The following is a 20,308-nucleotide window of genomic DNA, read 5'->3' as shown; positions in this document are numbered from 1 at the left end:
CAGAAATACTTGAAAATGAAATACAACAACCAGAAACTGTGAAAGTTATTTTGCCCACTAAAATTAGAATGACATACACTAGCAGCTATAGTTCGCATTATGACTGAATCTATTTCAACAATAGCAGAAGCCTAGATAAAAATAAATCTAAATTACTATCTTATTATAATTTTAATCCTTATAATATTTACATGATCAATGTCAAATTTATATTGTCAAGCAGCACATTTGAACATGCTGCATTGAGAGTGGGTTCATTTTGTATAGGACAAATAAAATAGTGTTGTTTATGGAAACACTGAAATTAATGTAGGTAGGTATCTATCTTTTTTTCTCTTATTTTTGTTTTAAATAAAACATTTCCTGTGTCATTAGTGTCAATTTGTAGCGACCATCGCCAAAATGTGGACTTTGAAAGCATAGCATATACACTATGTATATCAATGTAGTATATTATTAAAATAAATTGTAAAAAAAATGAGATCTAATTGTTTATATTAGCTTATTTAAAAGACATACTGTAATCTAAAATGTACCTTGTTCAATACTTCTGAGAAACAAATTGTTTATTCACCCACGGTTACTAAAAACCGTGATTCACCGACCACCACTAGTAATTTGTTTTCCTTGTATGAAAATTTTATTATATAAGGGGCATTCCATAACCACAGAACAGTGAGCAGCAAAACAACGGTGACGATTAATATTTTACTATAGAAGAACAACCTAGCAACTAGCTGTGGAATCATAGCCCCCTGAGGGCCGTTTTTGGTCGTCGGTATCTGGCTGGCCCATATTCGACTTACAATACAAAATTTGAAAAGAAGACGTCCAAGTAATAAAGAAAAAGGTAAAACAGTTGTCAGTCGCAAGATAGAGCTACGGATCCTCCGCTACCTAGCAACCGATGATAAACCCCAGACAACAAATAAATTTATTAGTTGTCTAAGGATAAACACACAAAATTTACGGCTTGTCCCCTGAATAGTCTCTGTGGTGAATAAACAATGGTAAAGTTCTCCAAATTAACACTTACCTACATGTTGGAGTTCAAGGCATCATTGCATGATTTCACAATCACATCGGGGGCTATCATTTTAAAATCTCCCGGGGAAACTATTTACGCCTTGTAATCAATCCACAAAAATGTAGTCCTTTATCAAAATAGCCATTTACGTCCACAAAGCACGGTAAAACATAATACTTTTACTATATTTATTTAAACCAACTACTTTATGAAGTATTTGAATCATTTTGATACATTTTCTAGTTCAATTAATGCAAGAACGTATTTATTTATCACGATTCTTGATAAAATCACCGCTTGTGGTGGCAAGGGTTACCCACAGTCACTTGGGGGCTGAAAATCAATAAATACTAATTTTCAAAAAAAATCATCCGCTATACGTATATAAACAAACAAGTATGCGCACTTGATTTACCCATAACTCTGCGCGAATCCCCCTTGATTCTGGCTGCTGGCCATTTTCGATCATGAAATTGTCGGATATCACCAGAAAACTCGCGATTTGTGCCGTTTTGAATAAAACCAAGTTAGCGATTATGAACAATGGTTATTAACATAACACCTGACCCCCTCTGCACTTTTTGTTTTGCATTTTAAGGTAAGAAATCGACATTTGAAACCGACAGGGTGTCGATTTACTCTGTGCCTTGTTTCACAACTTGTTTATTTATATACGTATAGCGGATGATTTTTTTTGAAAATTAGTATTTATTGATTTTCAGCCCCCAAGTGACTGTGGGGTTACCGGAGGATGGCGCGTGACCCTTGTTACGCAGGATGGTACACTAGTAGTTGGGACCGTTTGTCAGCCACTTCCTTTCTTCAATTAGAGTAATCCTCGCAGAGGGCGTTTGTTCCCACTACGTTTCACGCACACCTTTATGGAGAGTATTCTTGATACTATGTAACCAACATTTACACTATGTTTTTATTTAATGTTTTTTTTTTATGTAAATGTAAATTATGTAAATTTTTATGTAGAATTTTGGTATTTTGTAACACGATTTTCTTTCAATTTTCACCCTATTTAATGCCTGTCAACAACCTCAAACAACGTCGATTACTAACCATAATATTATGTGTTAAAAGAGGTATATTTAAATTAGCCACAAAGTTGCACAATTTCAAATAAGTAAATTACTTTTAATCAGAATTTTCAGAATTTTGACACGTTCAGTGTTCAGTAAAGCAATCAGTTACAGATTTTACTGTGTAATTCTCTCTATTTCGAAATACTAGTAACTTGTTGCAAGAGAAGACATTTTTATATTTCAGAATAATATTTATGTGAATAAGCAAGTCTTAGATTTGCGAATGGAATTTTAGTAAAAACCAATTGGTTTTAGAATAATAAGCAAATACATTTAGATAGACGGACTGCCCTACCCTTTGCAATTTTATTGAAAGAAATTATCAAATAACACAATAACATTGTCGCGACTGGGCCACATTAACAGATATGAATTTCTCGATACTACGATTTAGAAGAGTGTGCAATATTCCTGCCAATTTGAAAGAAAATCTTTTTGGAGGTCCGCTTCGAAACTGAAAACCGTGGCTTTTGCGTTTCAAGCTCGATAATATTGTTTCCTATTAGATTCAGTTCCAGTCTCTTGCTGCTGCACTACTGCGACTCTTCCTCGGGCGAATGACACACTGTACATGTGCTATTTTACAATTTCAAAACTGGTTGGTTTCCACTAAACTTTCACTCACAAATCATATGCTAGTAATGATGGTATCGTATTTTACTGAAAAGAGGGCGAATTATATTATTTGCCTAGCTGCCAGTTTTGATAGTAACGTTGAAACAATATGTGGAAGATCGAGTCAAGTATAAAATATAGACCGCCATTATTTTATGCAACAAACATATCTGGACACTTTACACGTTGAAAGATACATACAACTCAAGAAGTTTTCAATAAATTTAATTTATATATAATAATCAAAATATAGACAATGTACATTTAACTCTGATTTTCCTTCTAGCAACTTGAATCTCTCGAAATGGTGGGAAGACTCTTTTTCGTCTGATGATTTTTCTCCAGGTTTCCGGTGACTTTTTTTCAATCTGCATGATCAGTGTAAGATATTACAAAATAAAATAATATTCGAAAGTGATCAAATGTCGAAAATTTGTTTCCTCTTGATTTTCCTTTTTTTCTCTTGTTGCATTGTTAGTCCCGCCTCTTTCGTGTAAATCAAGTTGGTTTTTCTGTCTAACTTAATGCCGCTCTTCGAATCATTGACAACGTCAACCCACGATGAATAATCTTCCGGCTCAGTCGGCGCGGTGTAATAACCTTCCTTGTATCGTATCATCTCGATCATTCTACCAAACACGTCATTGTCGATCGTCACAGTGTTTTCCCTTTGTGTTCGCTCAGAGTAAGTATTCTGAAAATGTGCAAATATGATTAATATTTTAACTCAAGTGACAGTATTGGGCAAGGTACAATGAAATTATCCACGAATACGTAAATACATATATGTTCAAAGAGATTGAACAAAGAGTCACAATTACCTTTCCATATGCAGTAGTCTTCTTTGATTTCTGTGGTTCTCGTTCAATAATTAATTCCGCCAAACTGAGAAGCGCATGAGCAGCTTCAAATGAATCAACGAGGTCCACATGTCTTGCTCTCTTGGCAGTTCCTTTCGATGGTGAATCTGCTCGCCGCCTTGCTCTTTTCTTGCCAGTTCGCTCAGTTGGATTAGATATCGTTGTCTTTTCTGGACGACCATGCGAAGAAGCATATGAATGCCCGTTAATAACGGTGTTCAATCTGATTTGGCGCTGGTTTTCTTTCAGGCGGCCGGGCTCTCCCGACACCGGCTTCTGTTTAATGTGCTCTTTTTTCTTGGGGTCAACTTGAAACTGAACCTCTGGTAATGGTTGGCAAGTAGCACCCTGAAAAACAAGTTCTGAATCATTAAAAAACGTGTAAAGATTGTTGAAGAACGTTTTAAATACACTAATTTTTTAATTAAATATTCACTGTGTTAAATAAACTATTGTAAAAACATCGTACCAAGATAATTTTGTTTTTGGTGTCTTCCTTGTCAACTATTGAGTTAGATGGTTCGTTGTGCGAGTTTATGGTTAGTTCCGCGCCGATATCATCTTCCAAGCACTTCAACCAGTCACATGGATTCCCGTTGACGTGTTTAGGATTGATTTCGATTAAATCATTTCTGTATGATTTGAGTACACGCGGAGACTGAAATGAACACATATCTGCCTTCAACTATTTGTTCAACTGTAACGTCGATGAGTGGAATAAGAACGATCGGGCCAGTCGGTGACGTAATCTGGTGACGTACATTCTTTATGTTCTTGTAACAGCGACGAATTCGGAATGGGTTCGAATTTACCCATGGCGTACCTAGGACCTACTATAACGGAGGAAGCTATGACTGTATACTAAGGAGACATAGAAACACAATATACAATGTATATTCAAGCAGATGGAAAATTAGACTTTCTACGGCGCTAACCGACTTGACTCTGACTAACGGCATGAATTACTGGTTGACAAAAGTAACGTTGCAACTCGTGTTTAGTGCGCAGTCTATATATTAAGCGCGTTTGCGAGAATAAACAGAGACTTGCGATTTGCTATTATATAATTATATATATACATGTAATATATAATAGTATATTATTGTCGATCTTTCCGCATACGGTCTTTGATTACTACAATACTTTTCCAGCAGTTCACATTATGTGGTGAACTATGATATAAATAAACGGAATGCCACACGCACTGGGTCTGGTTACAAGTACATTTGCTTCAATTCATATTTAAGAATAAGAATAAAGTGTTGATACGAATTATGTTGTATTAAAAACCTAGAATTCTAATATGTGTTTGCGTAAAATTGAATTGATAGTAATAGAATAGATTGCCTTCTTTTGTATGTGAGAATGTGCATTTCAGCCTGCGTGTTTTATATATATATATAATTATGCATATTAACACTGTCATTCGCATGCAGTATGCCAATCCCGCGACTGTCAACGTACGATACGTATAAACCTTTGAAATGTCTAATCATTTGTACACTATGACAAATACTAGTATATTATGCATTTTACATAATCAACGATGTCTATTCTGACCAGACCAGATCTGTGAATATGTAATTATTATGCCCAGTGAGCGGCCAAATAGAGACTTCCCAATTTCCCGCTTCTGCATTATGCTCCCGTAAATTCAAGCATCAATGAAATGTTTTGCGTTGAGAAAGTTTGAAATAAAGATAGAGCATGTGTGCGTTTGTACTCTAGCTGTCTCCGTCTGTTTTCTCCGATTCGGTAATACGTAGGCAGCTGGTGGTAGTGCGTCTGTGATAGTAACGTCGCAAATAGCAGACGCATATCCTGGCGTAAGGAACCAGCGAACGAGAATTAATACAAATTTGCTGCAGGAGGGCGCTGTATATAATTATGGTACAACCAACAATAGAGAAATCGAGAAATCTGTTGTTTTGTGTCAAATAAATATTTTAGTTGGGTTTTCACCTTCTAGTGCGACCGCAAAATCTTGTCAGATAGCATTAGAAAAACTAAATAAAAATATTGATTTCAGATAGACTCGATTCGTTTTTAGCTCGCGCCCGGAAAGATCACTTGTATTATTTATATACAGGTATGTGAGGCACCAACTGTGAGAATCTCGGCCCAAGAGGCAAAATTCGTCAAAAATCCACCCAGTGAAACACATTTTCAAGAAAAGCCCACCTCTTGAATTGGCTAAACATAAAATGGACCTACCCATGCCACATTACATGCATTACAATTATATAAACGTAGCTTTGATTCCTGAAAAAAAGTCAGAAAAGACCCGCTGGCCCTTGTTTGATACGCTGCCCTCAGCGGAATTTATTACTGTAAAGGATTAATTATTCACTGAGTTCCAACGTCCGCCTGCACGATGTTGTTCCGTTCGTACATTCCGAACTCGGCTTTACTTTGCTTTGCCTTGCCTTGCCAGAACATTCACCTTGAAAATTCAAGACGCTATTAATTCCGCTATTTTCACTGATTTCAGTACTAGTAATATACACAAGAACATGTAAAATAACAATAGAACTTAGAGCTCAAACATCAAAATAAGGAAATTTTAAATGCCAATGAAATTAACTGGGACGTAGCAATCGGCTCGCCGGACTGTATCCGAGTTTTATATTTGACATCGTCAAAATCACTCGTTTCCGAGGAACAGATGTAGGTGAAACGATGGTCGACTAAACTGTCCTTGGCTTTTATATGCTTGTAATTTTTTTCTTTTCTTGTGTGTATTTTTATTCTCACTTTAATTGTTTGTTTGTCCCTTCTCACATAAGTATTGCATTTTATTCAAAATCCTAACAGGGATACGAACACAATAAAGATAATTATTATTATTACATAACTAAGCATCCTTGGGCAATATTTTTTTTTGGACACAATATTATAGTTTCAAATTCTATGATTTTATTCCTAATCCTATTCTACCCAGTTGCATTGAACTTGTGCTAAAATGAGCATAGTACTTGAAATACATAAAAATATTGAATATATAAATAATGTACACTATTTTACACTAGTGTTTGTGTATTTTTTGAAGGAGTAAATCAGGGAAATTAGATAGAGAATCCATGGGAACATATTAAATTAAAAAAATGCATATACATGTATATGAAAATGAAGGGTCATGGTCTCGATTTGGAAACGTGAATTCTCAGACTACGATAGTAGTAGTACTATAGCAACCATAATTCTCACAATTCCAACAACCAACTTGAATTTCAACGCAATCACGCCAAACTTTGCCAGGAAATATAATTTTTGTGTGATAATCGTTACACTGCGTCTACACAATGGTACACACCACTTTTTCACGACTTCTCGATTTTGTTGCTGCAGTGCGAGATCGAAACATGAAAAAAATGTGTGAGGCAAGTACTAGTATTGACGTCCCATCAGGTCCAACCATGGAGCTCCATGGTCCAACCAAGGTACATCGAACATTTTATAGAATAACATAATAATTGTATGTTACTGTTTGTATAACAGTGGAAACGAAAAAAAACAAACAAAACAAAACAAAAACGACTTCACTTTACAGTGTAATATGGCACCTGGGACTCCATCAGTGCCAATTATACAGCGTATGTAATGTAAACAAAAGAACAAACAACAAACAAACAACTGTGCCCCAGGACAGCCCTCAATCAAGATGGCGGAACAGGAACGAAGAGAGGAGAGTCAATCTTCTCCCGTGGAAAACAGCGAAAACCCGGCGGTAAACGGGGACAACAGTGGTACAGACGAGCCACAGGAAGAACAGGATCATTGTAAGACAGGATGGCTGACGAAGAGGACGAGACTTACGCATAAATGGAAACGGCAGTGGTTTTGCCTGAAGAAAACACAATTATATTACGGAGAAACGGAAAACGTAAGTGGCGTCACAGTGTTGATGTTTGTATCCTATGTCAACACAATTGTCATGGCAGGGATACTGTAACCCACACTGAATTTAACTTTTCGCTACCGTTTAGCTGGACCACGACAACGGGGACTAGATACACTTTAATAACTACGAGTACTGTTTCGCTGGTTGTGGGTTTGGTCACGTCGCTGTCACAGGAGGTCGTAGTGGAGTACTTGACTACAAATTCGAATCATTGCCCTGTCGTCTACAACGTATGTGTCTTTTTATGTCGTATGACGGAAATCTGCTGCTTGTAGACAATACAATCAGTTTAACAAATTAAATTTAATCTATTGAGCATGATATGTTTTGAAAACATTTATGTATATTGAGTAGTAATTTGACTTATAGTTTGTCAGATCTGCATAGAATACTGCATTACAGAATACAATAGTTCATATACAGGTCATACATGATAGGTTAGTGCATGTACACTGCATACACGATAGGGTAGTGCATATACACTGCATACACGATATATTAGTGCATATACACTGCATACACGATAGGTTAGTGCATATACACTGCATACACGATATATTAGTGCATATACACTGCATACACGATAGGTTAGTGCATATACAGTGCATACACGATATATTAGTGCATATACACTGCATACAAGATAGGTTAGTGCATATACACTGCATACACGATAGGTTAGTGCATATGCACTGCATACACAATAGGTTAGTGCATATACACTGCATACATGATAGGTTAGTGCATATACACAATAGGTTAGTGCATATGCACTGCATACACGATAGGTTAGTGCATATGCACTGTATACACGATAGGTTAGTGCATATACACGGTATACACGATGGGTTAGTGTATATACACTGTATACACGATAGATTAGTGCATATGCACTGCATACACGATAGGTTAGTGCATATACCTACACTGTATACATGATAGGTTAGTGCATATACACTGTATACACGATAGATTAGTGCATATGCACTGCATACACGATAGGTTAGTGCATATACACTGCATACACGATAGGTTAGTGCATATACACTGTATACACGATAGGTTAGTGCATATACACTGTATACACGATAGGTTAGTGCATATGCACTGTATACACGATAGGTTAGTGCATATACACTGTATACACGATAGATTAGGATAGATTAGTGCATATACACTGCATACACGATATATTAGTGCATATTCACTGCATACATGATAGGTTAGTGCATATACACTGCATACATGATAGGTTAGTGCATATGCACTGCATACACGATATATTAGTGCATATACACTGCATACACGATAGATTAGTGCATATACACTGCATACACGATAGATTAGTGCATATGCACTGTATACACGATAGGTTAGTGCATATGCACTGCATACCCGGTATTTATACCATATTGATAAAAAGTCCCCCATTTGAAAACAGAGGGGTGGGCTTGTCAGCTACATGTGGATAAGGAACCTTACTGTTTCAAATAGGCAACCCTAAATCAAAATGTAAAAAAAATCTCACTCCTGCTGTACTTGATATCACGTATTTGTCCCTCTCTTCAATCATTATGTGACTTTCTATTTCTATGAGTATTGTGAATATTGCTTGTGCAGTGTGATCACATATAAATGAGCTGTTTAAACACTGAGTCACTAAATAGGGCATCATTCCACATATATATAAATGCTGCATGTATGATAATTTCTCTTTGGTAACCATAGTTTCAGGCATACATGTAATCATTTTCCTTTGCAAGAATGAAAAACGGTTTCATCAGTGTGCCAACCAATTTTGAGATTGTATTGGTTTCTTTTTTATCCTTTTTCTATGTTTGTCAGGGTATGCAAATTAGATGATTGTGCTACTCTCTGTAGTTTGAAAATAAAACAACAAATTAGCGGCAATGTAAATTCTTAGCCAAATTAAACAGCAGCATGGTTGTCTTCATTGCATCTTGTTAAATTACTGTAATAAAAGCATTACATTTTTGTTATTTGATAATTTAGTTAGTGAAAAGAAATTTTGGCGAAAATCACACAGTGACATGTTGGTAATTACAATGAGTCCTTAGTGATTAAATTTTCCTTGTCATAAAAACATATGCCTCTTGCAAGTTTACAGGAACATGTATTTAGAGTCTTCATGTTAAGTTTTTGAACTGTGTTGCGACAGTTGATTCACAAAGATTTTATTTATGTCATCCAGTAATATCATGTATCTCCTGCTATGCATTATCAAATAGCAAGTTATTTGAGCTAATTTTGCTAAAATATGTTTCTATGTAAGATGTAACTAATTCTAATTTTAATAGTGTTGTGCTGCTGATTCAGTTCACTATGAGACTTGTCCTCCATGTCAGCCATAATTACATGACGTTCCATTCCCATGTTTGTGATAGTGACATCCATAGATGCTGGAGATTACATTTTTATTGACATTTTGCTAGCACAGTGGAATATAGAAACTCAATAGCCTTGCATTTGGCGTAAGTAGGAAATTAGAACAGTACTTGGCTCATTTCTTATACTAGACATGTTTCCAGTTTATGGTTGGGACAGCTCAGTGCATTTAGCAACATGGATTTTTTTCTGTACTCTTTGTGATGTATTTTCTATCGTGTACAGCGAAGTGATGTAAGATAATCCCCTATCATTGGTTAGTTTAAATGCTGCATGCTAGGAACAAACCCAACCCCACCCTACCCCACTCCTATAAATAACCAGAATCTTGTATAAAAAAACTGTGGTGTCCTTAGAAACTTACTCATCTACTTGATGGTTCATGATATAATTTATAATTATACAACTGATTGTTAAAATAGCTAATATTCTTACTATACTCGTATATTCTACTGTTATATTATTAATTATCCAGTAGAGATTCTGTTTTGAAATATTTAGTGTTGATTTCTATTCAATAATATATTTGCTTTTTTATAGTGTACCAGTACATATGGTTTAACTAGGTTATTATCGTACAATAAATACAGTATACTTCTAGGGTGTATAAAGTAGGATTATTTGATTTTGATATGTTTATCACTAGATCCTTTGATAAAAATGAACAACCAATGTTATACTAATACTTAGGTATAACATACGTTAATCCAGAGAATGTATGTATCTGTTTGTACTTGGACCATAATAATTAATCATGTTACATGTATATGCAATCATGGTAAATATTACAATGACCTGCACTATTATTCACATTATTTATTATTATCTCTTTGTGAGCATGGTTTACCAAATACTAATTTGTTTGATTGTGTGTGTTATTTCATTCCAGTGTGATTTATAGTAGTCTAAAGGTTGAACTAGAACACTGACTTTTATGACCCAGTTTTCACCTTGAAATCGGAACTCTGAATCAGATGATCAATGAAATTTCATTATATTAAATTAATAACTATTCATCATTGCTCCTTTGTGGAAATGACAACAATTGGAATTGTTGTGTTTAAGCAATCTAATTAAAATCCAATTTTTTGTGGTATTGTACTATTTTTTTTTGTTTTCCTTGCGGTTATTATGTATTTTTTATATCGTATCTTGGTCACTTTAACTGCATCTGATTCAAGGCATATGGAAATCTTGTGCAACATGACTAGTTTTCCATGAATCACAGAGTGTATTATAAACAAAATTGTTTGACTGGAGCATGCGCCATTCATCGTGTTTCAAGATGGCAAATTATGGTCTTAAATAGCCTGCTGAGAAACTGATCAGAGATGGTGATTTAGAGGTGAGTTTAGTCGTTTGTAAGAAAAATGTTAGCTTTTGAGAGTAATTGCGATTAGAGAACATAATTTATTTGAGTTAATTGCGATGTAAAATATAGGCATAGACACATTATGTTCACATTCGTCGCTGGTCAAGCCGTGCCAAGCAATAAACCAATCTGAGCATTGACCAGTGTTTGTGAACTGCTCACTGATTTGTACTCGCAATAACCTATGTTGGTTCGACTTTGTACTGATACTGTAGTTTATATACCGGTATCAACTTTAACTATTGTCTGATGATTTTAAGTACCTATTACATGTTCGAAATGTGTTTTTTTGGAGCAGATGGCAAAGCCAACTTGTTTAGTTATCAGTTTCACCAGGTACTCGCTTGATGCATAGATATGTTAGTAAATTGTCTATGTTGATGTGACCTCGTCCAGTCGCTATATCATGACCATGGAGGTTATTCTATACAGTCTCCATGACATGATTGTAAATTAATACCAATCTATTCTTCAATTAATCTTTGAGTTCTGAAAAAAAAAATTCTGATTTGGAATGAGAATTATGAACAAATACAGAGTGTGTCCGAATCATAAAAACCGCTATCTTCCTACAAATCTCCCTTGGAGCATTGCAATACCCCTCGTTATGACTTTTGTATTTTATAACTTCACTTTGATATTCTTTGTGCAACATAGGCATTTCTTTATCTTCATAAATATTTATAAATTTCTGTGGCATTTAAAAGCCAACCAGCCAATCAACAGGCACAGTGTTACAACAACGTCATTTGAAAACATACTGATGTTATTCCTTTGGCAATAGAAGCCTCTCGTTTCAGTTTGAATTTTGAAATTTATAAAGATAAAGGGAAGGTCTTTGTTGTGAAGAGAATACATGTTAGAAGATGTCTATCAATGGAAACTAAAAGTGGTGATCAGGATTTCAGATATTAACATTACCCGGTAATAACTAATATGAAAGGGAATGCACTGAAAGGAAAGAAAAGCTTTTTTGATGAACACCAAGAACACTGTTTTGTTGGCATTTGTACAATTCCAAAATAGTATATACCATATTCGATGTAGCATTCAAGGGACCTGGTGATACAGATATATTAGAATTTCTTTTGAATTTTTTTAAGTTGCTTTTTGTCTTTGCTTATTCAAGCCCAGATATTCTTTAGTTTACTGACATTAAATTAATTGTAGATCTTTCTGTGATATTTTTTAGGACTGGAAAACCTGATAACAGACACAAGACACAGAGTGCATGTAATACTTTTTTTGTATTTTGGAGTACTACTGGGATGCTGCTTTCACAGAAATCAATCTTTGTACTGACAGCAACTGACTCCAAGTCCAGTCTGAGTTGAAAGATTTTTGTTATTTCTAATTGAAAATTGGAAAAACAATTTAAAACTGTTATGGACATTGAATAATTGGATGGGAAATGCTTCACTAGTGACACTGATGGCACGGGTAACAGAGGTTTAATATAAAAACAACTTGTGCAATGCATTTGGTACTTGAATTCAGTGTACCAGCTAGCAACTTGTCTGCCTTGATGGGCAGTTCATTATTTTTTTAGTCCCCGTTCGGACGCAGTCCGAAAACGGGGACTTATGTTTTGACCTCCGTGCATCCGGACCTGTATCTCAGAAATGCCTGGACCAATCACACTTCACACATGCATCATACATGATATCATACATATGCACATCAATTTGTTTCACAATCTGATTCAAGATGGCCATTTTTGTCAAAATCGAGCATTCTCGGCTGTACAGATGGATTTTGTTCAAACTTGGTATATACGTTGGACATTATAGGAACTTGATGCACATCATTTTGTTTTCAGATGAGATTCAAAATGGCCGACTGGCAGCCATTTTGTTTTGATAAATGTGGTTCTAGTGCCATATCTCTGACATGCTGTGACTGATTATGTTCAAATTTTAAATATTCATTATACATCATGTCATAGATGTACAAATATATTGGTTTGACGATTCTATTAAAAATGGTCAAATGGTGGCCATTTTTGTGTTAACAAATCATCAAATATCAAACATTTCTGGCATTTCTGGATGGATTTTGTTCAAATTTGGTACATACATTAGACATAACGGGTTCCTGTTTCTGCATGTTATTATATTTTATTTTTTAGATCAGACTCAGAATGGCTGACTAGCAGCCAATTTTGTTTTAATGAATGGGCTTCTAGAGCCATATCTCTGACATGCTTTGACTGACTATGTTCAAATTTATATATTCATTATACATGTATTCAAAATGGTTGATTTTGTTTTAATTAATGCTGTTCCAGAGCAATATCTCTCAATACTAGTTTGACGAACAGATACAAATGTCAATCATTTAAATGTTAAACAATCATCATAATATATTCCTGTCATGTTTATATTCCAGCTATATTACTATAAACAAAACTATATATCTTAAATTTGATAACTAATGGGGACTGTGCCTGTGTTCTTCAACAATTTTGTCAAATATAATCCTTGTAATCATTCTTTCAGCATATTTCTGACAGGCACTTTCAAATTCCTTGCTAATACCATGCCTCAGTTGTACACGTACTTACATTCATCAGACAGAGTTATGATTCTTGTGTTGTTCTGTCATGGTGAATAATAAGGCTTGTCCTAAATTTTAAAAATATTATATAAAACGTATATGCAGGAGAGTAAATTTGTTTCAAGATTTTGCATCAAATAAAGATAGTGACATGTGCAGAGTAAAGCTTGAAATGCTATGATAAAGCGAAACATTTTGCAGTTCAGTATAAGCTCTTGGAATTCTGATTCTCAATCCTCTATGATTCTTTACATGTATTGGATTGTTTTTTTCATCTTGTGTTTCATGGTGAAGACTGAGGTACTTATGCAGAATGACCTATTTAAACTGTCCGGGGACACAGCATGATGTTATGAATTCAGAAAACACAGTTAATGTTAATAAATATTTATTTCCTTAACATAAGATTTCTGTGATTTACTTCTCATATGTGTTTGAATTAGACATCCAAGCACGTAATATTTGATATCGGTTATACACCATGGATCAATAAACAATAATAACACTTATTTTATGAACCATAAATTTGTTGGATTTTAGAAGTACATGATGCAGTCGTGGGTCTTGCTTTTTTTTCTGAGTCTCATTTATCCGATCCTGGCATGAAAAGATTTTTTTTAATTGGTAGAGCACATATCATAAACAGGATTACACATTTTCAGGGTTGTAAAATGCTATTGTTAAAACCCAATTTTGTGTATTGTATTGAATTGACTGTTCTCGTTGACCGAGGCGTGGTTTCTGAACACTGTGATCGTGAGACGAAATCAATCAATGATTAACTGTTTGTTTGTAATCCCTTTTACATCTAAAATGCCAACTCTATTTGAGATGGAATATAGTCACTGAAAATGTTTAGAAAATAAATGAAGGTACTGGTTTAGTCAGTGAACCTTAATCGCTGCTAGCTGCATTTTTCAGTGAGTGCATTAGGATGTTTGTTGTTTGGCTTTTAGTTAATACATTTCAATGTACCGGTACATGTAATTTATTACCAGTACATACATGTAGGAATAATCCATAACAGACATGATTAGTTTCAGGCTCAAGTTCATATTTATTATGTATTAATTACTCAGTTTGCATAATAATTGTCTAATTGTTCAAATTTCTTAAAACATCATTCCAATATATACATGTATGAACCAATTTTTGGACTACTTCCCTGTGAGTGTGTCCCTAGTGATCTGACCTATTGGGTGTGACCAAAGAAACCAGGACTATGTCCATAGTAACTGCCATTGATAATATAATACATGTGATAAATAATTGTATAACTTTTAATATTGATTAAAAGTAGCTATAGTCAAATGAATTATTTTGCTCACAAATATCCTGAGCTATATAAATATTATTCACCAATAGAGACCATAATATATAGTTCCATGCTCAAATACATGTAATATCATGTTCAGTTTTGTTGTGCATTCATTTAATCCCCACAAAATATCAGAGCCATTTTTTCAGGTCACTTGTGTGGTTTAATTGTTAGTCAACGTACGCTGTGCTACTGAATTAATTACCCGGTATGTTTGTTTTTTTTAAATATTTTATTTCTCTGAGTGGCATTATCTGCAGTTTTCAGGAACTTATTCATTGACTGAAATGCTGTGGGTTACAAAAGTGGCAATTATGTGATTTCCTCAATAATGACTTCCAATTAGGAAGTACTGTGAAATGTACAAATTACAGCCTGGGGACTCTATAACACTGCCAATCAGTCTACTAAAGGCATTGATATGTAGACAGTAACGGAATGTCAAACAAAATGCTTGAGTTTGAATTAGAATCTTGTGACTGGGTGTCTTGATTTCATTTAACAGCTATGTGTACATACATGTAGTGTATATATAGCCTGTAGGTTTTAGATGTCATACTGAATTACATATACATGTATCAGTTGTGTTTAGGCTACACCAAGTACCGGCTAAGATTTAAGTTGATTTCATATGTTTGCATATTAGCTACACCCCATTACGTTCACACACATCGAGAGGAAACAGTGGTTAGCACAGCCTAAGGAACACCCAAACTTGTTAAGAATATACAAATTTTCAGTCCTTTAAATTATGCTTACTCAGTGCATGAAAGGTACTGGCGGTTAGTTAGTACCTTCCATACTCAGTGTTAGTTCTATGGTTAAAAACAATGCAAATTCAGAAAATGTAGAGTAAATGAATAGTGTCATCAGTCTATTTTCTTATCAAGAATAATGTTTCTGGATGTGCTCTCGTTGGTTTTCATGTTCATGTTGCAAATGGCATACTGAAAAGAAGTGATGAATATAAGAGTAAACCTGTCAAATGGACATTGAGTACAATGGGGATTTGAGCGCTTAGCCACAGCTAAGTGTTCGTGCATACTTTGTTAGCCCGTGCTAAGGGTCTAGACCAGTTAATACAGGCTGGATTTAGCTTGTGTTTATCATTTCTTAGCCCATACTAAGTGTTCATGCATGTTTCCATGGAATGGGTGAAAACATGTGCACACTCATGTCTTATTCCATACATTCACAGAGCTTCTATTTTAGCTCGTGTGATTCTCATAATGTTCCATATCATGTTTTTCTCCTTTCTCTTTGCAGAATTCACACAAGTTCATCTCTTTGGATGGTACAGAGATATCTGAAGCTCACATAGACAAAAAACCATTTGTGTTCCAACTTAAACCAAAAGACAGTAGTAGAATTCACTATATACATGCCGACAGTGAAGCCGACCAACAGGAGTGGATGCAGGCCATCTGTTTTGCTAAAGCTAGCAGTCACCATGGAGACCAGTCACAAGCTTGTCTTATTCAATGAGCAGAATAGATAATTGGAAAAGTTATTTTGAATGACAATTTGGGCAATAATGTAAATATCTACTGATCTATATATTTTTTATCATTGTATATTTGTGATGTATGTCTCTACGCTGCAGTTGTGATGTGTGCCCAAGACATACAGCACAGGGAATTGTATGAATGTATGGAGGTGTTAGTTGGCACCGCAAAGGAGCTACGATGCAAGGGCAAAACTATTTTATAAACAAGTTAAAATAAATAATTTTATATTCACATAAATTGTCAAAAAATGTTTATGTACTACAACATGATTGCTGTGTAAACTTTTTTAAAGTGCATGTTATTTATTTCACTTTTTTCTCATAATAATTTACATGCTGCATATTCATGTGATGTATAATTCTTATAAAAATCCACATGACATAAAATAATATTTGTCATTATTTGTGTAGAGAAAACTGCTCAAGATACAGGGCACAACATTTCAAAACACCTTAGACTAAATTAAAATTCAGTAATTAAGTATGTAGGTGGTTATTTTGAGTGGCTGCAAGAGGCAGATAGACATTCAAGCAAAGATAACAGAGTATATTACTTCTTGCAATGCAGTAGTGCAATTATTTGTTTCAGCACAATTATTATAACACGGGGTTTGCATTTGCAGCATGTGAAGGGGACCCATCTGTAATAAGGTCATAGAGGATGAATTTCTGTACACTTTGAGTTACACCACTAGTAAATGCTGGCACAATCTCTGACTATTGATTCAATAGAGGTGCATTTGGTTATATTCAACCTGACATGCATACCTGTACTACGAAATGACTCATTTGTAGCAAGTGAATTATTGATGAGTGACAGTAAAAATGGAATTTTACTTTAATACATTGGCATTTATGAATGTCGTCTGTACTAGTATGTTATGAATTCTATTCATGATTGTGGTGATTAGCAATTATGTAAATCAGTCCCTCCAAAAAATCTGTGGTCCATCTCTTGTTTTTAATATATAATGTATAATATATACATCAGTTAATTCTCTATGAAGTAGGTACATGTACTATTATATCTACAATAAAAATATTTGTAAGGTTAGAAAAAGTAATGTAAATCTTATTCTTTTTTTTATAAAAAATTCTTATCTTTTCTATAATTTTGAAATAAGAAGCAGAAATGATGTAAGTATTGGTGGTTTATGCTGTCATAGAATGTGTATTTAATTTGTTATTCTAACCATGTGAGAATATAGAGCTGACTTGTCTGTAGTAATTCTTGATTATCATAAACATATTGGTAGACTGTTGTCAGCACTGACACTAGAAATTCTTCTACCACCAGTACCGGTATATAGACTTGCATACAGTTTTTTGTTTATTTGTTTAGTTTAGTTTTTTTTTCAATAAAATAAAATATGGGAGTGTATAAATGGCAAAAACCTGACTTTTGCGGTAACCCGGTTTTCGCCATTTACACACTCCCATGGCATTTTATTTTATTGAAAAAATAAATTAAACAAAAGACTGTATGCAAGTCTACTATAGACTGTAACTGCTATATACGGGAACATTGCCAGCTAACTTACTGACTTACTTATATAATATCAATAAAGATACATTTCTCTTCCAATGTATTTCATCCATTTGTATAATTACTGTACACATAAGACAGTTTTCCAAAAAAATTAAATAAAACGTACATGATTCACTCACTTATCGGGCCACGGTCAATTCTAATTAAAGTTGTGATCTTTTGTACTTTAGCTCTGTCTTGTTCATTTCGAAGGTGATGAAAAGTTCTTCTCTCACTCTCTCTTTATATTACACATTTCACCTCAGACGTGCGTAGCAAACTAGTTAGCTGGCAGTGTTGGTGTATGAAAAATATGGCGAGAACGGTAAAACAGTTATGTTCTAGTAATTGTTCAATACTTCTGTTAAGATAGAATCGTACATTTGTTAAATAGGTATTGTATTGAAAAGTCAAAATGTATCGTATCTTTTCATTCCAATCACATAGTATAATTTAGATTTTTCATTATATCCTCTGTCTCAATCTTGCGAGAATAGAATTAGGTTTCAAGGACAAAATTGTAAAACTGTTCAGTGATTACTACCAAAAACACACAGGGTTTAACCCTTGTGACTTGTCTTTCTCACGAATTTGTCAAATTTCAAATAACCAGTCATGTAAAGATTTGCATGTCGCTGCTTTAAATATGCACGATTTTCACAAGAATTTAGTAAAAGTCGCTGCGACACACTGTCCTGAAGACGCCATTAAAATGTTTACTGCTATACAATTCCTTCAAAATTTGTCTTTTGTAGTTTACACTCGTTTATGTACATGGTGTGACAAATGTGGTGCTTTATTTATAGAGAGTTTATTCTTGTAAGAATTATAGCATTTCCAGTCCTAGTTTATTGATTACATGCGTAATTACATTTCAATGTACGACATCCATATTTAAATTCAACAAAATTAAATTTCCTTGTCAAAAATAATTTATCAATATTTCCTTTCAGCATATATAAAGAGCATGTCATTTCTAGCTGTACATCTCTGTGTACAATTGTTTGTCCACAAGGAAATGGGCAATAAATGTCTGTAGCTTCCTCACAAGTATCTGCGAACAGTGTTTTTAAATTGTTTATGTTGAGCTGTTACTGATTTCATTTAAAAAAAAAGTGCAGGTTATGTGAATAATAAACAGTGATGTGCTAGGAGGTATAGTATATAGTTCAAGTGCATGCTGGGTAAACAATCCATTACCTCAAAGTACCTGAAGTCCACAACCCTGAACATAATTTGTCTTTTTAATAGAGACATGATTACTAGTAACCGCGATAGAGACAAAACCATCAATTTTATCTGCAAACACTGTCTCAGACAGATTGTCTTAGAGTCCTACGTAAATACTTGTGTATGTTTAATAATAATGTGGTAAGCTCAGATTAGGAAGTTGACGTCTTCAATAATGCACACGTTACCTCCATAGAGTGAGCAGATCAGTGAAATACACGTGCTAATGCATGCTATATTACTGATACTGGGAATCATCAAACAAGCTAATTGTAAGAGGTGTAACTGGATATATGAATACAAAACAGGTGGACCATTGAAAGATTTTAAGAATTTCAATCAACATTTATAAAAAGGAAAAATAAAAAAAATTTTCAATTTGGTTTTCGCCTTGTAATAACCTGCTCTTCCCATCTCTGATTATGTGTGTAAAATTTTAGTCTGTTCTAAATATACATAGCGTTGTTAAAGTAGTTTTCTGAGCACTGCGAACTATGAAATGAAACCATGCATGTCACATGTTGAAGGTAATTATCACAGATACAGTGCATTTTATAGGTTTAATCCATAATGAGATTAAAACTAACGAGATAATTGGACAAAGGATTGATAGTTACACATCAATCAATGATTTTCTTGCATACTAATTTATTAAGAGTTGAGTGTGAAGAAAGTCAACAGCATCCTCTCCTTTCAATGATTTCATTAAAGCTTTGTACAATTACATTGCACATCATTTGGTTGAACTCTGCAATAAGACTGGTGGCCGTTTTGTTTTTGATAAAACTTTTTTTTTATCAAGGACCATGAAACTTGTCAGTTGTGTTGATGGCACACAGTCCAATAAAATATTAGGTAGTAGTAGAGAGTAGGTCTTGGATATAATCACACAATAAA

General features: G+C 34.4%; 2 protein-coding genes across 2 annotated transcripts; one reads left to right on the top strand and one right to left on the bottom strand.

Annotated features, from left to right (window-relative positions):
* Positions 1 to 2,942: 2,942 nt before the first annotated feature.
* Positions 2,943 to 4,305, bottom strand: LOC144357810 (uncharacterized). Its single transcript, XM_078011830.1, has 3 exons — positions 4,063 to 4,305; positions 3,555 to 3,941; positions 2,943 to 3,427 (listed from the first exon to the last, which is right to left on the bottom strand). Exons 1-3 carry the CDS (start codon positions 4,264 to 4,266, stop codon positions 3,152 to 3,154), a joined length of 867 nt encoding a protein of 288 aa, XP_077867956.1. The 5' UTR covers positions 4,267 to 4,305; the 3' UTR covers positions 2,943 to 3,151.
* A 2,929-nt stretch (positions 4,306 to 7,234) lies between these two features.
* On the top strand, positions 7,235 to 19,344 carry LOC100369093 (PH domain-containing protein DDB_G0274775-like). The gene is made up of 2 exons (XM_002737762.4): positions 7,235 to 7,476; positions 16,413 to 19,344. The coding sequence occupies exons 1-2, from the start codon at positions 7,255 to 7,257 to the stop codon at positions 16,629 to 16,631; spliced, it is 441 nt and encodes a 146-aa protein (XP_002737808.1). The 5' UTR covers positions 7,235 to 7,254; the 3' UTR covers positions 16,632 to 19,344.
* Positions 19,345 to 20,308: the final 964 nt, after the last annotated feature.

Source organism: Saccoglossus kowalevskii, chromosome 2, assembly GCF_978046115.1.
Source record: "Saccoglossus kowalevskii chromosome 2, keSacKowa6.1, whole genome shotgun sequence".
Taxonomy (NCBI): domain Eukaryota; kingdom Metazoa; phylum Hemichordata; class Enteropneusta; family Harrimaniidae; genus Saccoglossus; species Saccoglossus kowalevskii.
Note: the sequence above shows the minus strand (reverse complement) of the source record. Positions and strands in the feature narration are given on the sequence as shown.

What these genes read in the sequence shown, in the direction of transcription:
- LOC144357810 (XM_078011830.1), bottom strand. Translation starts at nt 4,266, where the DNA reads ATGTGTTCATTTCAGTCTCCGCGTGTACTCAAATCATACAGAAATGAT. An exon ending in CCAAAAACAAAATTATCTTG is followed by an intron (nt 3,942 to 4,062) that starts GTACGATGTTTT and finishes CTTGTTTTTCAG; the next exon opens with GGTGCTACTTGCCAACCATT. An exon ending in AGACTACTGCATATGGAAAG is followed by an intron (nt 3,428 to 3,554) that starts GTAATTGTGACT and finishes GCACATTTTCAG; the next exon opens with AATACTTACTCTGAGCGAAC.
- LOC100369093 (XM_002737762.4), top strand. Translation starts at nt 7,255, where the DNA reads ATGGCGGAACAGGAACGAAGAGAGGAGAGTCAATCTTCTCCCGTGGAA. An exon ending in ATTACGGAGAAACGGAAAAC is followed by an intron (nt 7,477 to 16,412) that starts GTAAGTGGCGTC and finishes TTCTCTTTGCAG; the next exon opens with AATTCACACAAGTTCATCTC.